We start from the raw sequence: 15217 nt of genomic DNA, 5'->3' as shown, positions 1-15217 counted from the left end.
CAGCGGCTGAAGGTCCCCACAGTCCTTTGTTCCCATCAAAACATGTCAGTTTTGCTTGTTTCTACAAGGAGGGAGGGGCTCTCTGGAGAAATAACACGTACAAACTGGAGACCAACCATCAGCCATGCAGCTACTCCGACACAATTCTAAGTTGTTGCTTAGCTGCAAGCATGCATTCCCAACAGGACTCTTTAGCCCCGTGCTGAAGCTAGCAGGACCTTTGGTGGAGTACCTCTGAAAACCCCGAGTGTTCAGCCTCTTGGATTTTTCAAGAAGTATACTAAAAAATACACTGTCTGCTGTTTTGGTTTTTTGTTTTTGTTTTTTCTTTTGATGAGCTACTGCATAGCTTAGACTACTGAAAAATAGGTAAGTGCAAGTCTTACACAGAAAAACAGGACACAGAGCTGAAACATTTTTAGTCCTCCAATCTTCTGAATAGTTAAAAAAAAAAGCCCCAAAAAAATTGTTCATGTTGTAAGAACCAGTTATATGCTCCAAAGCTAAAATACAAGCCTCTGCTGCTCTGACTCACCAGCAGGTTTTAAAAACTACAAAGGAGTATAAAGACTTCACTTCTTCCCATTCTTCCTAAAGTTTTCTCGTTGCAACTGCTTAGCCATCAGCAATGAAACTGAAGTGATGCAAACAGCAGAAGAGTGATGAATTTTTCCTTAGCACTCTGAACCTCATTTTACTGATGTTGTCTTTTTAAAATCACACTTACTCTATTTCAGATCAGGACTTCAAATTACCTGCTCCTAAATCACTTTCATCGGAAGCAAGCAGTCTACAATTTCTGAAAAAGAATATAAATGCAAGCCCTTTCATTACCCTTGAAATAGGATAATGCATTCCAAACAGAACAGATTAAAAAAATCAAAATTTAAACATCAAAAAGACACACTCATATGCAAATCTACAAAAAAAGCTTATGAACTTTGCTCATAGCTTTCCACAGCATTTCAGAATATCAGCTCTAAACACAGATAAATATAGACCTCAGATCTAGTGACCTGTTTCCTCAGCTATAGATTTTTTCAGTTGTTAAGGAACTTTCTCCTGTTTCTTGTAAAATACAAGTTTATAGCATTACATATGCTGTAGGAAATCATTCCTCATTGGATTGACTTTGAATATACCTGAAAGCGTTTTTGTTGCTTGTAGATTTTATCTGATATGGTCCAATGAACTCCAGTGAGCTTAAACATGACCTTGACATGTTGAACTTTACCTTCAGGTGAAAATTCAGAAAGTAACTGCTCACAGTCAAGTGCAGAATTGCTCTTTTCAGACAGAATTCTTGATCTTCACCATTCCCTGACCTGAAGCCAAATGCAGTTAGCTTTTCTCCCATCCTCATGTCTCCCTGGCACATAGGAAGTATGAATCCAAGCCTTGCTGCTCGCTTCATCAGATGCAGGTGTGGGGACTTTTTTTGTATTGAAATTACAGCTTACAAACACAGTGACTATTTCAAAATGTACTTCCAAGCACAAAACTTCTAGTGAAAAAAAAAAAAATGTTCCCTGGAAATATTTTCAGCATGAATGTATCCAAACAAACTCATAGGTTTTTCTGGATCAATAGATCCTTTCTTTGCAACACCAGAGTTGCAGCTGTAGAAAGGGACCCTTAAGAACACACATGTTTTCATACCTACAGCTGAGCTTTCTGATCAAATCACGTGTGCATGTGTGTGGATTTAAAATATTAGTTCAAAACAAAAATCTTTGAAACTGTATTCCTCTAAGTGTATAGAGCCATTTCCTTGTTTAAAGTAATCAAGTACTCCCTGAGTTTTGTACTATCAACCAGTTCAAAATCTAAACTCACTGGCATTACTGCAGACTACATCTATCCCACTCACATGTCAAAGAGCCTGGCAGATTTTAAATCAGTCCTACTAACTTCACTGGGAAGAGCAAATGTTCAACACCTTTGCAAAATCAGGTATTTTTAGGGGTTGTTTGAAGCTGTAAACTCAGGGCTATGTTCAAACCCATTTAGCAAGTTTAGAGGAGTGAGACTTAGACCCCTGGTCTGTACGACCCTGCCCTACAGTTTGGTCATTCACAGCACCATTCATCTCCCATGTGCATGCTCAGGCAAGGGATAAAACAGTAATTACAGCATTAACTGTAGTAAGATATATGACAGAGCTTTGTGCCAAAACCAAGTTAGGCTGAAAACCAAAATAACCTTTGAGATCCTTACAATCTACTTCTTGGCAGTTCTATGCACCTCCTTCCAGATGCATCCAGACTTCTTGATGATGACTCTAAGAAGAAGCTAATGCAGGGCAATACAATAATCATCAAAACTGCTTCTCAAATTTAAAAAATGGGATGCTACTGAAATCAATTGCTTTTGCAAGAATAGCTGAGGTCAAGTGTGAATCTTTGGAAACTGAAAGACCAGTTTGCAAAACGCCTTGACTAGTTTCTAATAATGTCCAAAAGCCATCTCAATTTATTTATTCTTCCTGGCTCTTAACTTGCAACTAGCAAATAATGTTCTATTCTTCAGTCATAAAATGCACCCTTCATTACTCCCTGTTCAACTTGACTCAAAAAAAAAAATTAGTCCTCCCATAGAAAATAGAGAAATCTTGTAATTTAATGCCTATGGCCCTTGACAAGCATCTCAATAAGTATTATTTTAAAGGAGTTAATCTTTCTTCAGTCTTAGCACCATTCTTTTTGCCTAGACTTTCCACGTTTTTTTCCCGCAAATGTGGTTAATTATTTTCTCCTTTATTATAAAAATGCAGAGGACATACCTGCTTTACTGCAGCTAGCAATAATTATAAATTCAGAAGGTAAAACCTATGGGGTTTTGGATTTTTTCCCTAGCTTCGAATGGTAGCCAGCCAGAAGCAACGGTAGACCTAGAGGCGCTAAGAACACGAAATCCAGCGGGCATCGCGCCCAGGCTGGCTGCCACCAGCTCCGCACCGACCCTGCCACCTGAAGTTTTCTCACCTCCCTCCAGACCCAAATTTGCCCGCAGGGAGACCGAAGGACGCGGGAACCGCCATGAACGGCACACGACTCAATGAGCCCAGGAGCTGCAATCGGCCAGGCTGCCGGACCACGGAGGGCACGTCTCGTAGCCACGGGGGGCTCCCGGCCCCTCTCGCAGCCGCTCGCCGGCCCCTCCCGCAGCCGCTCCCGGCCCTTCCCGCCGGTGCCCGACGCGGTGCCCGCACCGCCCTCAGCGCAGCCGCCGCGGGGAGCGGCCGCGCAGCGCGGACCGGCCAATAGGAGCGCGGGCCGCCGCGGGGCTCAGCCAATCAGCGTCCGCGTTGGCAGCGCGGGCCGGGGCTGCGGGAGGGAGCGGCGGCGGCGGCGGCGGCGGCCGGGACCCTGAGCTCGCCCTGCGGGCGCGGGAGAGCAGCGGGAGTCGGAGATCCGCGCCCGCGGAGCCCTGAGCTCCATCCCGAGCAGCAAGGGGCCTGCCCGAACCCCGGGGCTGCGGCTGCTGACCCGCCTGAGGCACTGCTTTCCCTGGCCCCGTTTGCATGCTGTACTTCCGACACCGCCCAGGCCGCTGAGGTTTCGGGAGAACGTTGTCGCCTCATCCCTGGCCTGACAGGGACAATAAAACAAAGTAAATCAAAATTGAATAAAGTAACCCAAAATGTAGTAAAAATTAATAAAACGAAATTTAACGGGGGGGGGGGGGGGGGGGAATTAACAATAACGCCAAGCGGGCGGCGCTCCTCACGAGGGGCAGCCGGAGGAAGGCGCTCGGGGAGGCGGGAGCGCCGGCGGGCCCCGCTGCGCCCCGGGCCGCTCACCGGGGCTCGCCCCCGGACCCGTGCTGGAGGGGGCCTCTCCGCTAGGAACGTCGCAGGAATGGGGCCCTGAAAGTGAATGTGGCAGAATTTCTTCGCGTGTCTCCTTCCTGTGCTTTGCATTTCGATTTAGCCGCTGCATAGCAATTTAAAAAAAAAAATTAAAAACCAGACAAACCATATATTGTTTCTTCTTTTTTTTTTTTTCCTCGGCTTTGGTTATTTGAGGTTGGTTACATTTAGTTCAGTTCATTTAGTTCAGTTTTCGGTTTTTTTCTTAACTCGCAGACTGATTATTATATATACAGACCACTAATTCCCACAAATTGACTCTCTGAAGTACCTTTTTTTTTTTTTTTTTAATGAGGGTTGCCCAGCTATTTCGATTTGATGGAACACTTCTATTAAAACTCACAAACCCTGCAGACATTAAAATATTTCCCATATCACAGTTGAATTATTATACCCTTTCCACGACCTCACAGCACACATGGTTCATCCCTCCCCTACAGCAGCTCCGCGGTGGGTGCCTTCCTTTGGGAAAGCAGCAGACAAATATATTGAAATAAAGAAGAGGCAGGAGATATTCCAGGTGCTATGAATGACAACAGGATTTTCAACTCTGTCAAGAGATGAAAAAGATCCCCCTCTTTGCAGGAGAGGGGTTTTCCATTTATTTTCACGTCAGAAAGACAACTTGCGTCTTGGGATTAAATGAATCGAGTAAGTGGGTGCACAAGCCCAAATAAGAGGGGGAGGGGCGAGGGGGGAACAAAAGTTTTAAAAAGGGAAAAAAGAAACCGACATACAAACAACGCTACAGCATCAAACCTTTAAAGGAAATTCAAGATTGGCATTTGAATTCCCGCTTCCTGTTGCTGTCGAGCACGGTATAGCCTTAGTGAGCAAACGAAGGATCAGTTTTTTGTCTGAAATTCTCGCAGATACTGAAAGTAATTTGTTTGTATTTTACATTGCATCGCCTACACTCCGGACTGAAATAGGGCTCGATCCTCACGGTCTTCTAAGTGTATCGAGTAATCAAAGAGATTTACCGGATGCTTCAGAGTTGTGAGCTACGCCAAACCAAAAAGCGGGGCTCCCTCCTGACTCCGCCTGCCCGAGGGCACAAGGAAAGCCCCAGCTCGGACCTGAGCGGGCAGACCCGCACAGCTGGCGAGTCACAGCTGGCGGGTCACTGTCGGCAGTGTTGCATCCTTTTGCCTGGTGAGTTGCAGAAGCTGCCAGGGGGAATAGACTTTTCTGGCAGTCTTTTTTTTCCTTCTCTTTTCTTCTTCTTTTTTTTTTTTTTTTTTTTTTATCTCGTTTCAGGTTTTTCATACCAAAGAATAAGAAGATTTTTACCTCAAATAAAAGTAACAACGATCCTAAAGAAGAGTGTTTGCAAAAGTGGCGCGTTTGACCGAGAGCAAACAGATAAAAAACAGACTAATAATGTCCAGCCTTTAACAGCTCTGTCTTGGCCCTGTGCAAAACGAAATAGCAAAAAGGAAAAAAAAAATTTAAACTCCTAGGCATAGAGAAGAACAGATTTGATTTGGGATTTTGCCCTTTAGTTTTGCTAAGCGAGAGAAGGAAAATGCTCAGGCGACACATTATTCAGAGGCAAATTGTTTTGAGCTTGACCCAAAAACGCTGTATATAGATGGGTCTATGCTTCCAGTCATCAGAAGCATTGTGAAGAAACACGAGATTCTGCTGACAGCACCTCAACAAACAACTAGCCAAACAGTAGTTTGTCAGTAACTTTATTTCTTTTTTTAAAAAAATCGCATGACAAACTGGAACCAAGACCAAAATACTGTATCCACTGTACATCATTCATTAGAAAACAAACATACACCACATTTGTACTCTACCAAACAGAAAGTGTATTTCCTTTAAAATTATATAGTGCGTGCTTTTAGAGTCATGCTTTTCAATATTTATTTTACATTTGTTACTCAAATATTATCTGCTATAAATAATTGCAACTTGATCAAATGGTGCACCTGTTATGCGAACCTCTTCCATGCTGCAAGAGTGGCATTTTGTTGCCTGGTTTGTTTTTTTTTTTTTCTGTCTTTCCAAAAAGCTGTTGGTATTGCTTTATTAGGACCCGAGCAGGCATGGGTGAGGTGTCAAATAAAGTGTACAGGTGCCAGAGGCGCTTGCAGACCCGGGTCTGCTGCTGAGCCCCACGGCTCAGACCGCTGGAACGAGTGATGGGAGCGCATAGAAAAAAAATCGTTTCCAAAAGGCACAATTCTCTCGACACAAAAGTACAATAAAAATATATGGCCACTGAAATGAGGGCTCCTATCGGGATGCGGTGCCTGTCCAGCGGGATCCCGGGCCCGCCAGGGTTTCGCCCTCCCGTCCCTGTCCCGGCACCGCAGCTGCAGCGCCGGGAGCGACGCCGTGGAGGGAACCCGGAGACGCCCGCGCACCCCTGCCCGCCCCGCCGGTGGCTGTGCCCGCCAGCCCGCCCTCCTCCGCGACACGGCCTCCCGTGGGACCGCCCCGGGAGCCCGGAGTAGTGGGAGGGGGGCTGCAGCGCTCCCCTCACCCCCGCCCCGCCCCGGCCGCCTCCCGCATCACTGCTCGCGGAGCCGGCTGCCGCTCTCCGGGTCGCTCTGGTCGTCGGTGAAGCAGACATCCACATCGCTCTCGTTATCAGTCTTTTGCTCCTGCTCGGGCTGCGCATAGCCAGAGTCACTCTTGTCCTCGGCCGCCTTGCCGAGGCTTTGCCCCGGGTGCCGGGATTTGACGTGCCGCTCCAGGTCGCGGCGCCGCACCAGCACCTTGCCGCAGTACTCGCAGCGGTAGGGCGTGTTGCCCTCGGCGTGCAGGCGGATGTGTTTGTTGAGATTGCTGGGGTCCCCGAAGGGGCGCAGGCAGACCTTGCACTTAAGCGGCTTGTAGCCGGTGTGAGTCCGCATGTGGATCTTCAGCCCGTACTTGCGGGAGTACAGCTTCCCGCAGTACAGGCACAGGTGCCCGGTCTTGGGTTTCCCTCCGGCCGCCCCGGCCGCCCCCGCCGGCAGCGTCTCCAGCCTCCCTCGGCCTTTCTCGGCCGCCAGCTCGGAGAGCTGCTGCGTGTGCATGGCGATCTCCCGGTCGATGCTGGCCAGCGAGCCCAGCTCTGCGGCGTGCAGACCCGCCGCCGGCCCCGCGAAGTACGACACCGACTCGGGGTATTTCAGGAGGCCGCCGAGGTGCAGCTTCAGCGGGTAGTAGGGCGCGGCCCCGTACAGCAGCTCCCCGTTGTAGACGGTGAGCGGCATCACGGGCAGCCCGCACTCCCCCGCGTACGCCTTCAGCCCCTCGAAGGGCGGCAGCGCGAAGCGCTCCAGGGCCCCGCCGGGCAGCGGCGGATAGCGGGCGGGCGGCAGCGCGGCCGCGGGCAGCCCCCGCTCCACCTGCCGGAAGGCCGAGGCCTCCTCCAGCGGCGACAGCAGCGGGAAGGCGCGCAGCCCGCCGCCGCAAGCCAGCCCCGCCGCCGCCGCCGCTGCCTGCGGGGCGGCCTCACCCGGCAGCGCTCCGCACTTAGGCGGCGCCTCGGCGGCGGCGCGTCCCGCCTTCAGTCCCCCCAGCAGTTTGGAGAAGCCGAGGGCGGCCGCACCCCGCGTCTCTTCCCGCAGAGACCCGGCGGGGCGGAAGGCCGAGCGCGCCCCGGGGCACAGCGCCAGCCCGTTGCCGCCCGCCGGCCCCAGCAGCGGCCCCGGCCCGCGGGCGGCCCCCACGCTCATGTCCAGGGCGCGCTCCTGCTCTTCCTTGCCCGCCGCCCGCTTGGGCAGCGCCGCCTTGGCGAGCGGCGGGGAGGATACGACGGCCTCCCGCTTGACGGCCTCCCGAGGGCCGCAGCCGGGCGGCGGGTGGCCGCGCAGCGAGGCGGCCGGCAGCTCCTTGGGGGGCAGGCCGAAGGCGGTGGCAGCGGGCCGGCCGTGGTCGTGATGGAGGAAGGGCCGGCCGTGGCTCAGCGCGCAGTGGAAGTGGACGTGGGCCTTGAGGCTGTTTGGGTATTTGAAGGTCCTCCAGCAGTACCAGCAGATGTACCTCTCCTCCCCTGCGGAGGCAAGCGGAGGGACCCGTCAGCGGCGGCCGCGCAACCCCGCGCCTCCCCGCGCATCCCCGCGCTTCCTCCGCCTCGTCCCGCCCCAGCCATGCTGTGCCGCGGAGCGGTGCGGACGCTGCGCGGTCCGGGCTGAGCTCCCGCGAGCGGGGCGCCGTAGGGCCGGGGGGAGCAGCTGCTGCCGCGAGTCGTCTGTCGGAGGGCCCATCTGTTGGCGTTTGCAGAGGAGGTAGCGTATGTCAGGGAGTCGGCTGCACCGAACAAAGGCCAATCTAATGATCGTGAGCCCCTCATTACGCGGCGAGACAATATCCGATATGTATGGGCCATATGTAATCGTTCCCTTTCAGAGGACAATGCCCTTTGTACCCCGTCCCATTTCGACTTCTCTCAAGCGGAACAGACCTCGGTGGCCGCGGCTGTGGTGGCTGCCCGACACCGCAGAGGCTCAGACTCTGCTTTCCCCCTCCTGGCCTTGCTTGCCAGGAGGGTACTCCAAAGGAGGAGCATCTCACCAGCCCCGACGGTGAAACGCCGCCTCTGTGGCCACCTGTCTGTCTAGCAATCTTTTCCTTCCTTCCTTCCTTCCTTCCTTCCTTCCTTCCTTCCTTCCTTCCTTCCTTCCTTCCTTCCTTCCTTCCTTCCTTCCTTCCTTCCTTCCTTCCTTCCTTCCTTCCTTCCTTCCTTCCTTCCTTCCTTCCTTCCTTCCTTCCCCCACTTTCCCCTTTCGTTTTCTCTTCCCCTCTTCCTTCTCTCCTTTCTTTTCTTCTCTTTTTCTCCCTCTTTGTACCCATCTTTCCCTCTCTCGTTTCTCCCAGTCACCATACTCTGCTGATAAGCCTCTGAATTTCCCTTTCGGCTCTTGCCCACCCTGAGCGTCCCCAGCTGACCCTCACCCCTCAGTTTCATGCACCGAAACACCTAAGGTGAGGCCAAGCGCCGCACGGAAATGAAAGCCCGCTCCAGGCCTGGGGGCAGCTCCTCAAGTTTCAGGGAATCCCGTGGGGGATGACAGGTGTGAGACCTTGCATCGTGCCCCTCGTCTGTCGGGGCGCCCGGGGAGGGAGGGTCGCCGGGGTGGATGCGATGGCCGTGACCAGCCTCCCTGTCACCGGCTTTTGACAGGGATGAGTCCATGTCCGCTGAGGGTGGAAAACGGAATCTTCCCTCTCCGCAGGAAACTCCTGTGCGAACTCGCATGGAAGCATCGCACGCCGCTGCCTGTATCTCGCCGCGTGTGTGCTCGCCGCCGTGGGCAGCCTTTCCTCGCTAGCCGTGGACAGGCGGTCCCGGGATCTGCAGCATTGTGAGGGCGCTGGGCGCTGTTTTTCGCCCCGTCGAGGAGAGGAAGAGACGGGATTGTGTCTGCCCGGGCCCCAGAAAAGCAGCGGCCACGGGAGGAGGAACCACGGTGGTAATCCCACTGCCGTGCATGGGAAGAGGGGTAAAGGAGCGGTACGGATGGAAAGGAATAGGGCCACGGAGCGCCACGGACTCCCTTCTGCTATCTTCGTTTGCCCATGCAGGTCTCTTCAGCAGCGCGGGTCGGCCCTGGTGTCCTCGGCAAAAGATGGTCGGGATCGGCTCTCGACCGCCACCGAGACCGACTCGGCGCTTTCCCCCCGGCTCAGTTCCCGCTCAACAGGAACGGCTCCAGGAAAAAAAAAAAAAAAAAAAAAAAAAAAAAAAAAAAAAAAAAAACAAACCACCAAAAAACCCAAAACACCAACAAACAAACAAAACCCGCCCCCCACCCGCAAAAAAAAAAAAAAAAAACAAACCAAAAAAAAACCCAAAAAAAAACCACCACACATCCCCCACCAAAAACCACCTCTTTCTCACCACGGTGACCCAAATTAAAGGGGTCAAATACAGAAGAATTCCAAATTTTTGATTTAGTTTGGTTTTTTCGTTTTCTGTTAAAAAAAATCCAAACCAAACAAAACAAAACAAAACAAAAAAAAATTCTCAGAATTTCGTCCATTGTCTCTTTTCGGTTGGTGGGGGTTTGGGACTTTATTTGATTTTTCGGCTTTTTTTCAGCATATGATCATTAAGAGAAGAGCACTTCAGCATGCTAATACACTTTTTCTGAGTCTGTATTAATCAGTCAGGAAACTATGGGACAGAAGAAGACACAGCAGATCCGTAGGGTCGGTTTGCAAATCAGCCTTGCTTCGACGGGGCGAGGAAGATGCCGCACGCTGGGAGCCTCTTGCAGATCTGAGCCCTCTTTCATTTTTCCCCCGAGTAGCACCGGTACCCACCCGCAGCAAGGGTTGCTGGAGAGGAATGGGGGGCAACACAGCCGCGTGTCCTCCTTGCTGCCGAAACTTCGTCGGGCTTTTGAGGGGATGGCCCTCGGCAGATGCATGGCCTCACTGCCCTTCGACGTGGCGGGACAGAAATGCGACCAAGAGTTTCTTTTCCGGGTGTAGTTTTCGTACAAAGAGGGATTTGGGCTCTTGCACACGGCGCGATGTGATATGATAGCCAGAGCCTGGCCTTCCCGCAGCCATCCCTTCGGGCCGGACCCTGGTCACCTTGCAGAGCGGCCAGCCGTGACGGGGGTAGGGGGCAGCTCCTGCCCGGATCGTGCACTCGCTCCCTTCCCGGGGACACTGCCAAGCTGAAGGATCTTCTTCGTCAAGCAGGAGCGGCTGGGGGTCCCTCATCTCCCGCGGAGCGGGCTCAAGCCCGTGGGGAGTGCCCACAGGCAGCTGCCGCCACCGACGCCCCAGGGAGCGTCCGGACCCAGGAGCAGCGGAAGGGGGTGGCCGCCGACAGACAAGCCCGACAAGTGAACGCTGAAGTGTTCCATCTTTTTTTCCCTGGCCTTTTTTTTTTTTTTTAATGTGCTGCCACCTTATCATTTTGTTATCACCGGTGTAGTTCCAACTAAGAAAAGCTTTGCGGATTGAAACAAGCCGTCCCAGACAGGTGTCTTCCCCTTCCCAACATCTTTGCATATCCCGATCTCTGTGTGATTTGACGCCGACTTAACATTTTACCTAATGTATCCTAATTTACGGGGACTACCCAATACTGCCCAGTTTTGGCTTGACTATATGAATCTACCCGCAAGAGAACCTGAAAAGAGTCTCTGAAACTCAGAACGGAAGGTAAACCCGATGTTTTTGGAAACAACATTGGCTGAGCTGAGCTGAGCTGATGCAATTTACTGCCTCGCATACCAACTATAGCGATGTTTCACCGAAACCCCATTTGCCTATCAAAGAATCATTAAATCGGGCCGATGACGGAACAACTCGACGCACGGGGGGGCCTTTCCATACGCTAGCGAGTTAATAGATCACCCTTTAAATGTAAGCAGATGGAGTCTTAGTTTAAAGGGTGGTGGGTTAAATCCACGGCAGCTGTACTGGCATTTATTTTTCTGAGGGCCCACGTTTGCCTACCGCAGTTTGAGATCCCGTCAAAGGTGTCAGCTAAAGAGGGTTTGTTTTGTTTCACTTGATTTGGTTGCTCTGAAATGAGTGCCCGCATCTGTACCTTTCTCGTCGTGCGTCGGCGTGGCCGTGACGGGGATGTCAAACCACTGCGCCAGAGGGTTGGAGTACCAGACGGTAAGCTCCTCTCCTGGCTGGACATCTCGCAGCGCCCGGTAGAAAATCTGGAGAGGGAAGAAAGGAAACTTCTTCAGGAGGCTTGAGAGGGGAGGCAGGTGGCGGAGAGAGGTGCCATGCCAGCCCGGAGCCGGGAGTGGGATACCTGTCCTCCTGGCAGATCCGCAACAGCCTCCAGGGTCTGCTCTTGGGAGTTTCGGGCAGCTCGGATTAACCCTATCCACTCCAGAGCTGAGCTCCCGGCTTCATCCACTAATTCCCCTCTGACCATCCGCACCTGGAAAACAGGCGGCACTGCTGTCATTTTCACGTGAAAAGAAACACAAAAAGAGCAAAAAGCTTACCCGTCCCCCTGCCTGCCTGCCCGCTCTGCCTGGCCCTTCGAGCTGCTTCCCCACACTAGGCAGGGGGCTGAGCATCGCAGCTGAAAGCAGCGGCGAGAACATCTCCTTTTGCCTCCTGTTTAACGCTTCCATCCTCACCCACCTTTGGGTAGGACATTCCCCGGTTCGCAGGTGCCTCGGGGGAGATGCGGCTGCCCTAGCGGGGGTTGCAGCTCTGCAGCGTAAGGATGGAAGAACCCGTGCCCGGAGAGGGGAAACGGGATTTTTCCCTTGGGTAGCAATGATCCAAACGCACCTTGTCCAGTTGCAGCTGTTACATTTCGCTTAAAGCTGTATTAAATACCCAGATACGATTTTAATTGTTTTTTTCTTTTTTTTTTCTTTTTTTTTTTTCTGTAAGTCCGTGCAAAACCATTGCGACATGCAGGACTTGACGGGAGATGGGGAGGGGGAAAGGGGAGAAGATTCTGCTTAGCTACAAAGTCCCTGAAGCCCCATACTTCATAATCTGCTTGCCCTTACAAAGAGAAAATGAAGTGCCCATTCCCTGAATGACCGTGCAATAAAAGTCATCGGAACAAAGCAGTCTAAAGTGAGAAACCAAGGGAGCCAGATGAGAAATAAATTTGAGTGGGCTGGCAGAGCGTTTAAAAACAATTAAAGTGCATTAAAAATCAGAGCGGAACGCGTGAGCCGCGGCTGCCCGGGGGGCGAAAGGAGGGGTCTCATCCGCAGCCCCCTGAAGAGCCTGATGGACGGGGCGAGAGCCTTTCACCGCCTCCTCCTCGCTCCTTCGCTCGGACACGTACTGACCCCGAAGCCGGCAGCCGTGCGGCCGTCATCCCTCCCGCTCCGGCTGTGCGGGTTGATTGCGGCTCCAGGCGAGGAGGTCCCCGCCGGCTCTGGGGGGAGGTCGAGCTGCCCTGGGCTGCCCCGACACCTGCGACCTGCACCCCGGCACCGTCTCCGGGGTAGCCCCGGTCCTCTCGCCCCACACTCCCTTAAGGGCCAAGCCAAAGGACTCGCGGCCGGGAGGAGGGACTGGGGGGCACGAACCCGAGCCAAACGCAGAAATAAATCGTTGCATCTGCCTCTGCCCTGCTCCTTCCCGGGAAAAAAAACCCGGGGGCTGTGACATCCTCATGCCCTCTAGGAGCGAGGAGCCGGCCGTGACACGTCCCAGCTCTGCCAGGGGCAATGGGGCAATGCCCCAGTGAGAGGAGCCCCGGGGGGCGGGGGCTGGGTGGCGGGACCAGGGCCCTCCGACATCGGGCACGGAGCTCAGGCGACGCTTCCAGCACGTCTCTGTCCAAGGCGGGGGAGCGTCCACTCCTCCGAGAGAGCCCCCGTGTCCTCTGGCCTCGCCCCGGAGGTCGGCCGGGCTGGGGGCCCCGGCGCTGGGGAGGAGGGGGAGAGGGCACGAGCGGGCAGGTTTTCCCGGCAAAACCACGGGGAGACATCTCAGGACGTTCTGGAAATGCTTCCCTTTGCTTTCCTGGCTCTCTCTAAGAAGGGAGGATCGAAGAGAGACGGGGGAAGAGCAGCCTCTTCTCCCAAAGCCGGCTTCCCCCGAGTCAACGAATAATCAAAGTCCAGCGGTGCAGGAGTGACCGTAGGAAAATACCTTTTTTTTGGGTCCTGGCTCCTTGCGGTCTGACAAGTACTTGCCCAGTTTGAAGGTGCCCGGCACAGGACCCAGGCGCAGCCCAGCTGGGATGCAGCTCTCCGCGCTGACGCTGATGGCCGGAGCCCTGCTGGTTTGCATCGCTGCCGCTGGGTGTGAGCGCTCGGGAACCCCAACTACTTAAGGGGGCCGGAGTGACAGCGGCAGGCGGCGGGAGGATGAGCACAGGCGTATCTCCGCCCGCAGAGTGACGCGGCGCTGTGTGGACGCCGGCTTTTCAACGGGAGCAGGAGGGGTACCCCTTGGCAGGGGGATGCTCTGGGGCGCGGAGTTTGGTGAGAGAGTTTGGCTCCTCGAGCAGCTGCGGAGTCCCATCCAAGAGGGTCACATGGAGCCTTTCCCTAACCCTCCTGCATAATCAGGCGGAGTGAATGGCTGGCAGACAATGGGCCAGGCGACCTTCCCATTCCTAAAAATCCAATTTGTCAAGGGCAAAGAAAAGGCGCTGGTGAATCAAAGGTCTGGAGGGACCATTAATCCTCAGCATGGGGTATTGTCCCCGAGACAGTTACGATATTTTAAGTGACAAATCCACTGTATAATTTCTCCATAAATTTTACTTCCTTTTATTGTTCCTCGACAAACCAGTTTTGGAAAATAAGTGACTATTTTAAGTCTACTTGGCTGAGCCTTTTGAGGTTTAATATACTTCAAAGATTTTTAATTCTCTTCCCTTGGCTTTATTGTAAAAGAGATTAAACAAAGAGATGGGGAATGTTTTGAGGACTTGTTAACTTCTATTGATTCCCGGCGTGTGCCATACAGAAATTGGGCAGGTACTTGATGGGAAAACACCAGAAAATACCTACACTTTTTTTTTAAGAACGACCATATTACCATTTCAGTGGTTTGGTTTCAGGCCAGTAATCTGTTTCAGAAGAGCTTTGATCCTTAAGGAGGATGAATAGCACAAAATATGAGCCGCCGTAGCCCCTGTAAAACACAAACCGCTGCACCTGCGAGCGCTGGAGAAGCTGTGTCTGTAGTTCGTGCGATTAAGAAATAGAGACAGGAGGAAATAGAGACATACAGCCACCAGGAAACAGGCAGGCGCGGCCAGCAGATAACACAGATATCTAGCAAACAGTGAGCAGCTGGATTCCTCCTTTAATACATCCACAAGTTCCTTGCCCACACGCTAAATCTCCTGCACCGAAACCGCTTTAGGAGGTGGTACCTGCAAAAAGCACCTGTAAATAAAGACAGAACGAAGATATTTGAACAGAGTGTGCGCCTATGTCCCTCCTCTTCGCATAAATATTTTAAGTAAGATACCACGAAGTGCTAGGATTAAGTCATCTTATAATTCAGGCTGGATAAATGTCCCAGTAATTTTCCAGGAGCTGAAAAGGAAAGGTGTGCGACTTTTTTCCTCAAGTGCATGCAACAGTTCAAATGTGCCTGTCAGACCAAGAGGGAAAATAACAAATTCAATTTTCTACTTTCGCTTTTATACTCCTATCTAATTCCTGCTGGCGTGTTTTCTCTGCTCTATGCCTCATAACACTCCAAAAAGAAGATTTCTAAACCTTTCTCCTATGAAGAAGTTGCACATGAGATTTTATCCACTGCTCTCGGAAACAATGGCAGAAATTGAGCCTTTTTTTCCCTTCTTCTTCTTTTTTCTTCTTTTTTTCCCTTCACACCACCCCCCCCCCCCCCCCCCGTGGCGTTTTTTGTAGTGGTCAGCCCTAATAAATTTCAAAAGGAAAGCCAAAAAGCTACGCT

At 52.4% G+C, this 15217-nt stretch overlaps 1 protein-coding gene across 1 annotated transcript; it reads right to left on the bottom strand.

Annotated features, from left to right (window-relative positions):
* Window positions 1-5877: 5877 nt before the first annotated feature.
* PRDM13 (PR/SET domain 13) lies at window positions 5878-13754 on the bottom strand. The gene is made up of 4 exons (XM_038134077.1): window positions 13430-13754; window positions 11607-11738; window positions 11388-11508; window positions 5878-7868 (listed from the first exon to the last, which is right to left on the bottom strand). The coding sequence occupies exons 1-4, from the start codon at window positions 13568-13570 to the stop codon at window positions 6397-6399; spliced, it is 1866 nt and encodes a 621-aa protein (XP_037990005.1). The 5' UTR covers window positions 13571-13754; the 3' UTR covers window positions 5878-6396.
* Window positions 13755-15217: the final 1463 nt, after the last annotated feature.

The sequence above is a fragment of the Motacilla alba genome, chromosome 3 (assembly GCF_015832195.1).
Source record: "Motacilla alba alba isolate MOTALB_02 chromosome 3, Motacilla_alba_V1.0_pri, whole genome shotgun sequence".
Classification (NCBI taxonomy): Eukaryota; Metazoa; Chordata; class Aves; order Passeriformes; family Motacillidae; genus Motacilla; species Motacilla alba.
The sequence above is the reverse complement of the archived record's forward strand: the minus strand, read 5'-3'. Positions and strand labels throughout refer to the sequence as shown.

Bases quoted from the DNA above. Each gene is read 5' to 3' on its own strand.
- PRDM13 (XM_038134077.1), bottom strand. From the start codon at position 13,570: ATGCAAACCAGCAGGGCTCCGGCCATCAGCGTCAGCGCGGAGAGCTGC. The intron at 11,509-11,606 runs GTATCCCACTCC...TTCCCTCTCCAG, and splicing joins CGGATCTGCCAGGAGGACAG to ATTTTCTACCGGGCGCTGCG. The intron at 7,869-11,387 runs GTACAGATGCGG...TTGCCTCCGCAG, and splicing joins GCCGACGCACGACGAGAAAG to GGGAGGAGAGGTACATCTGC.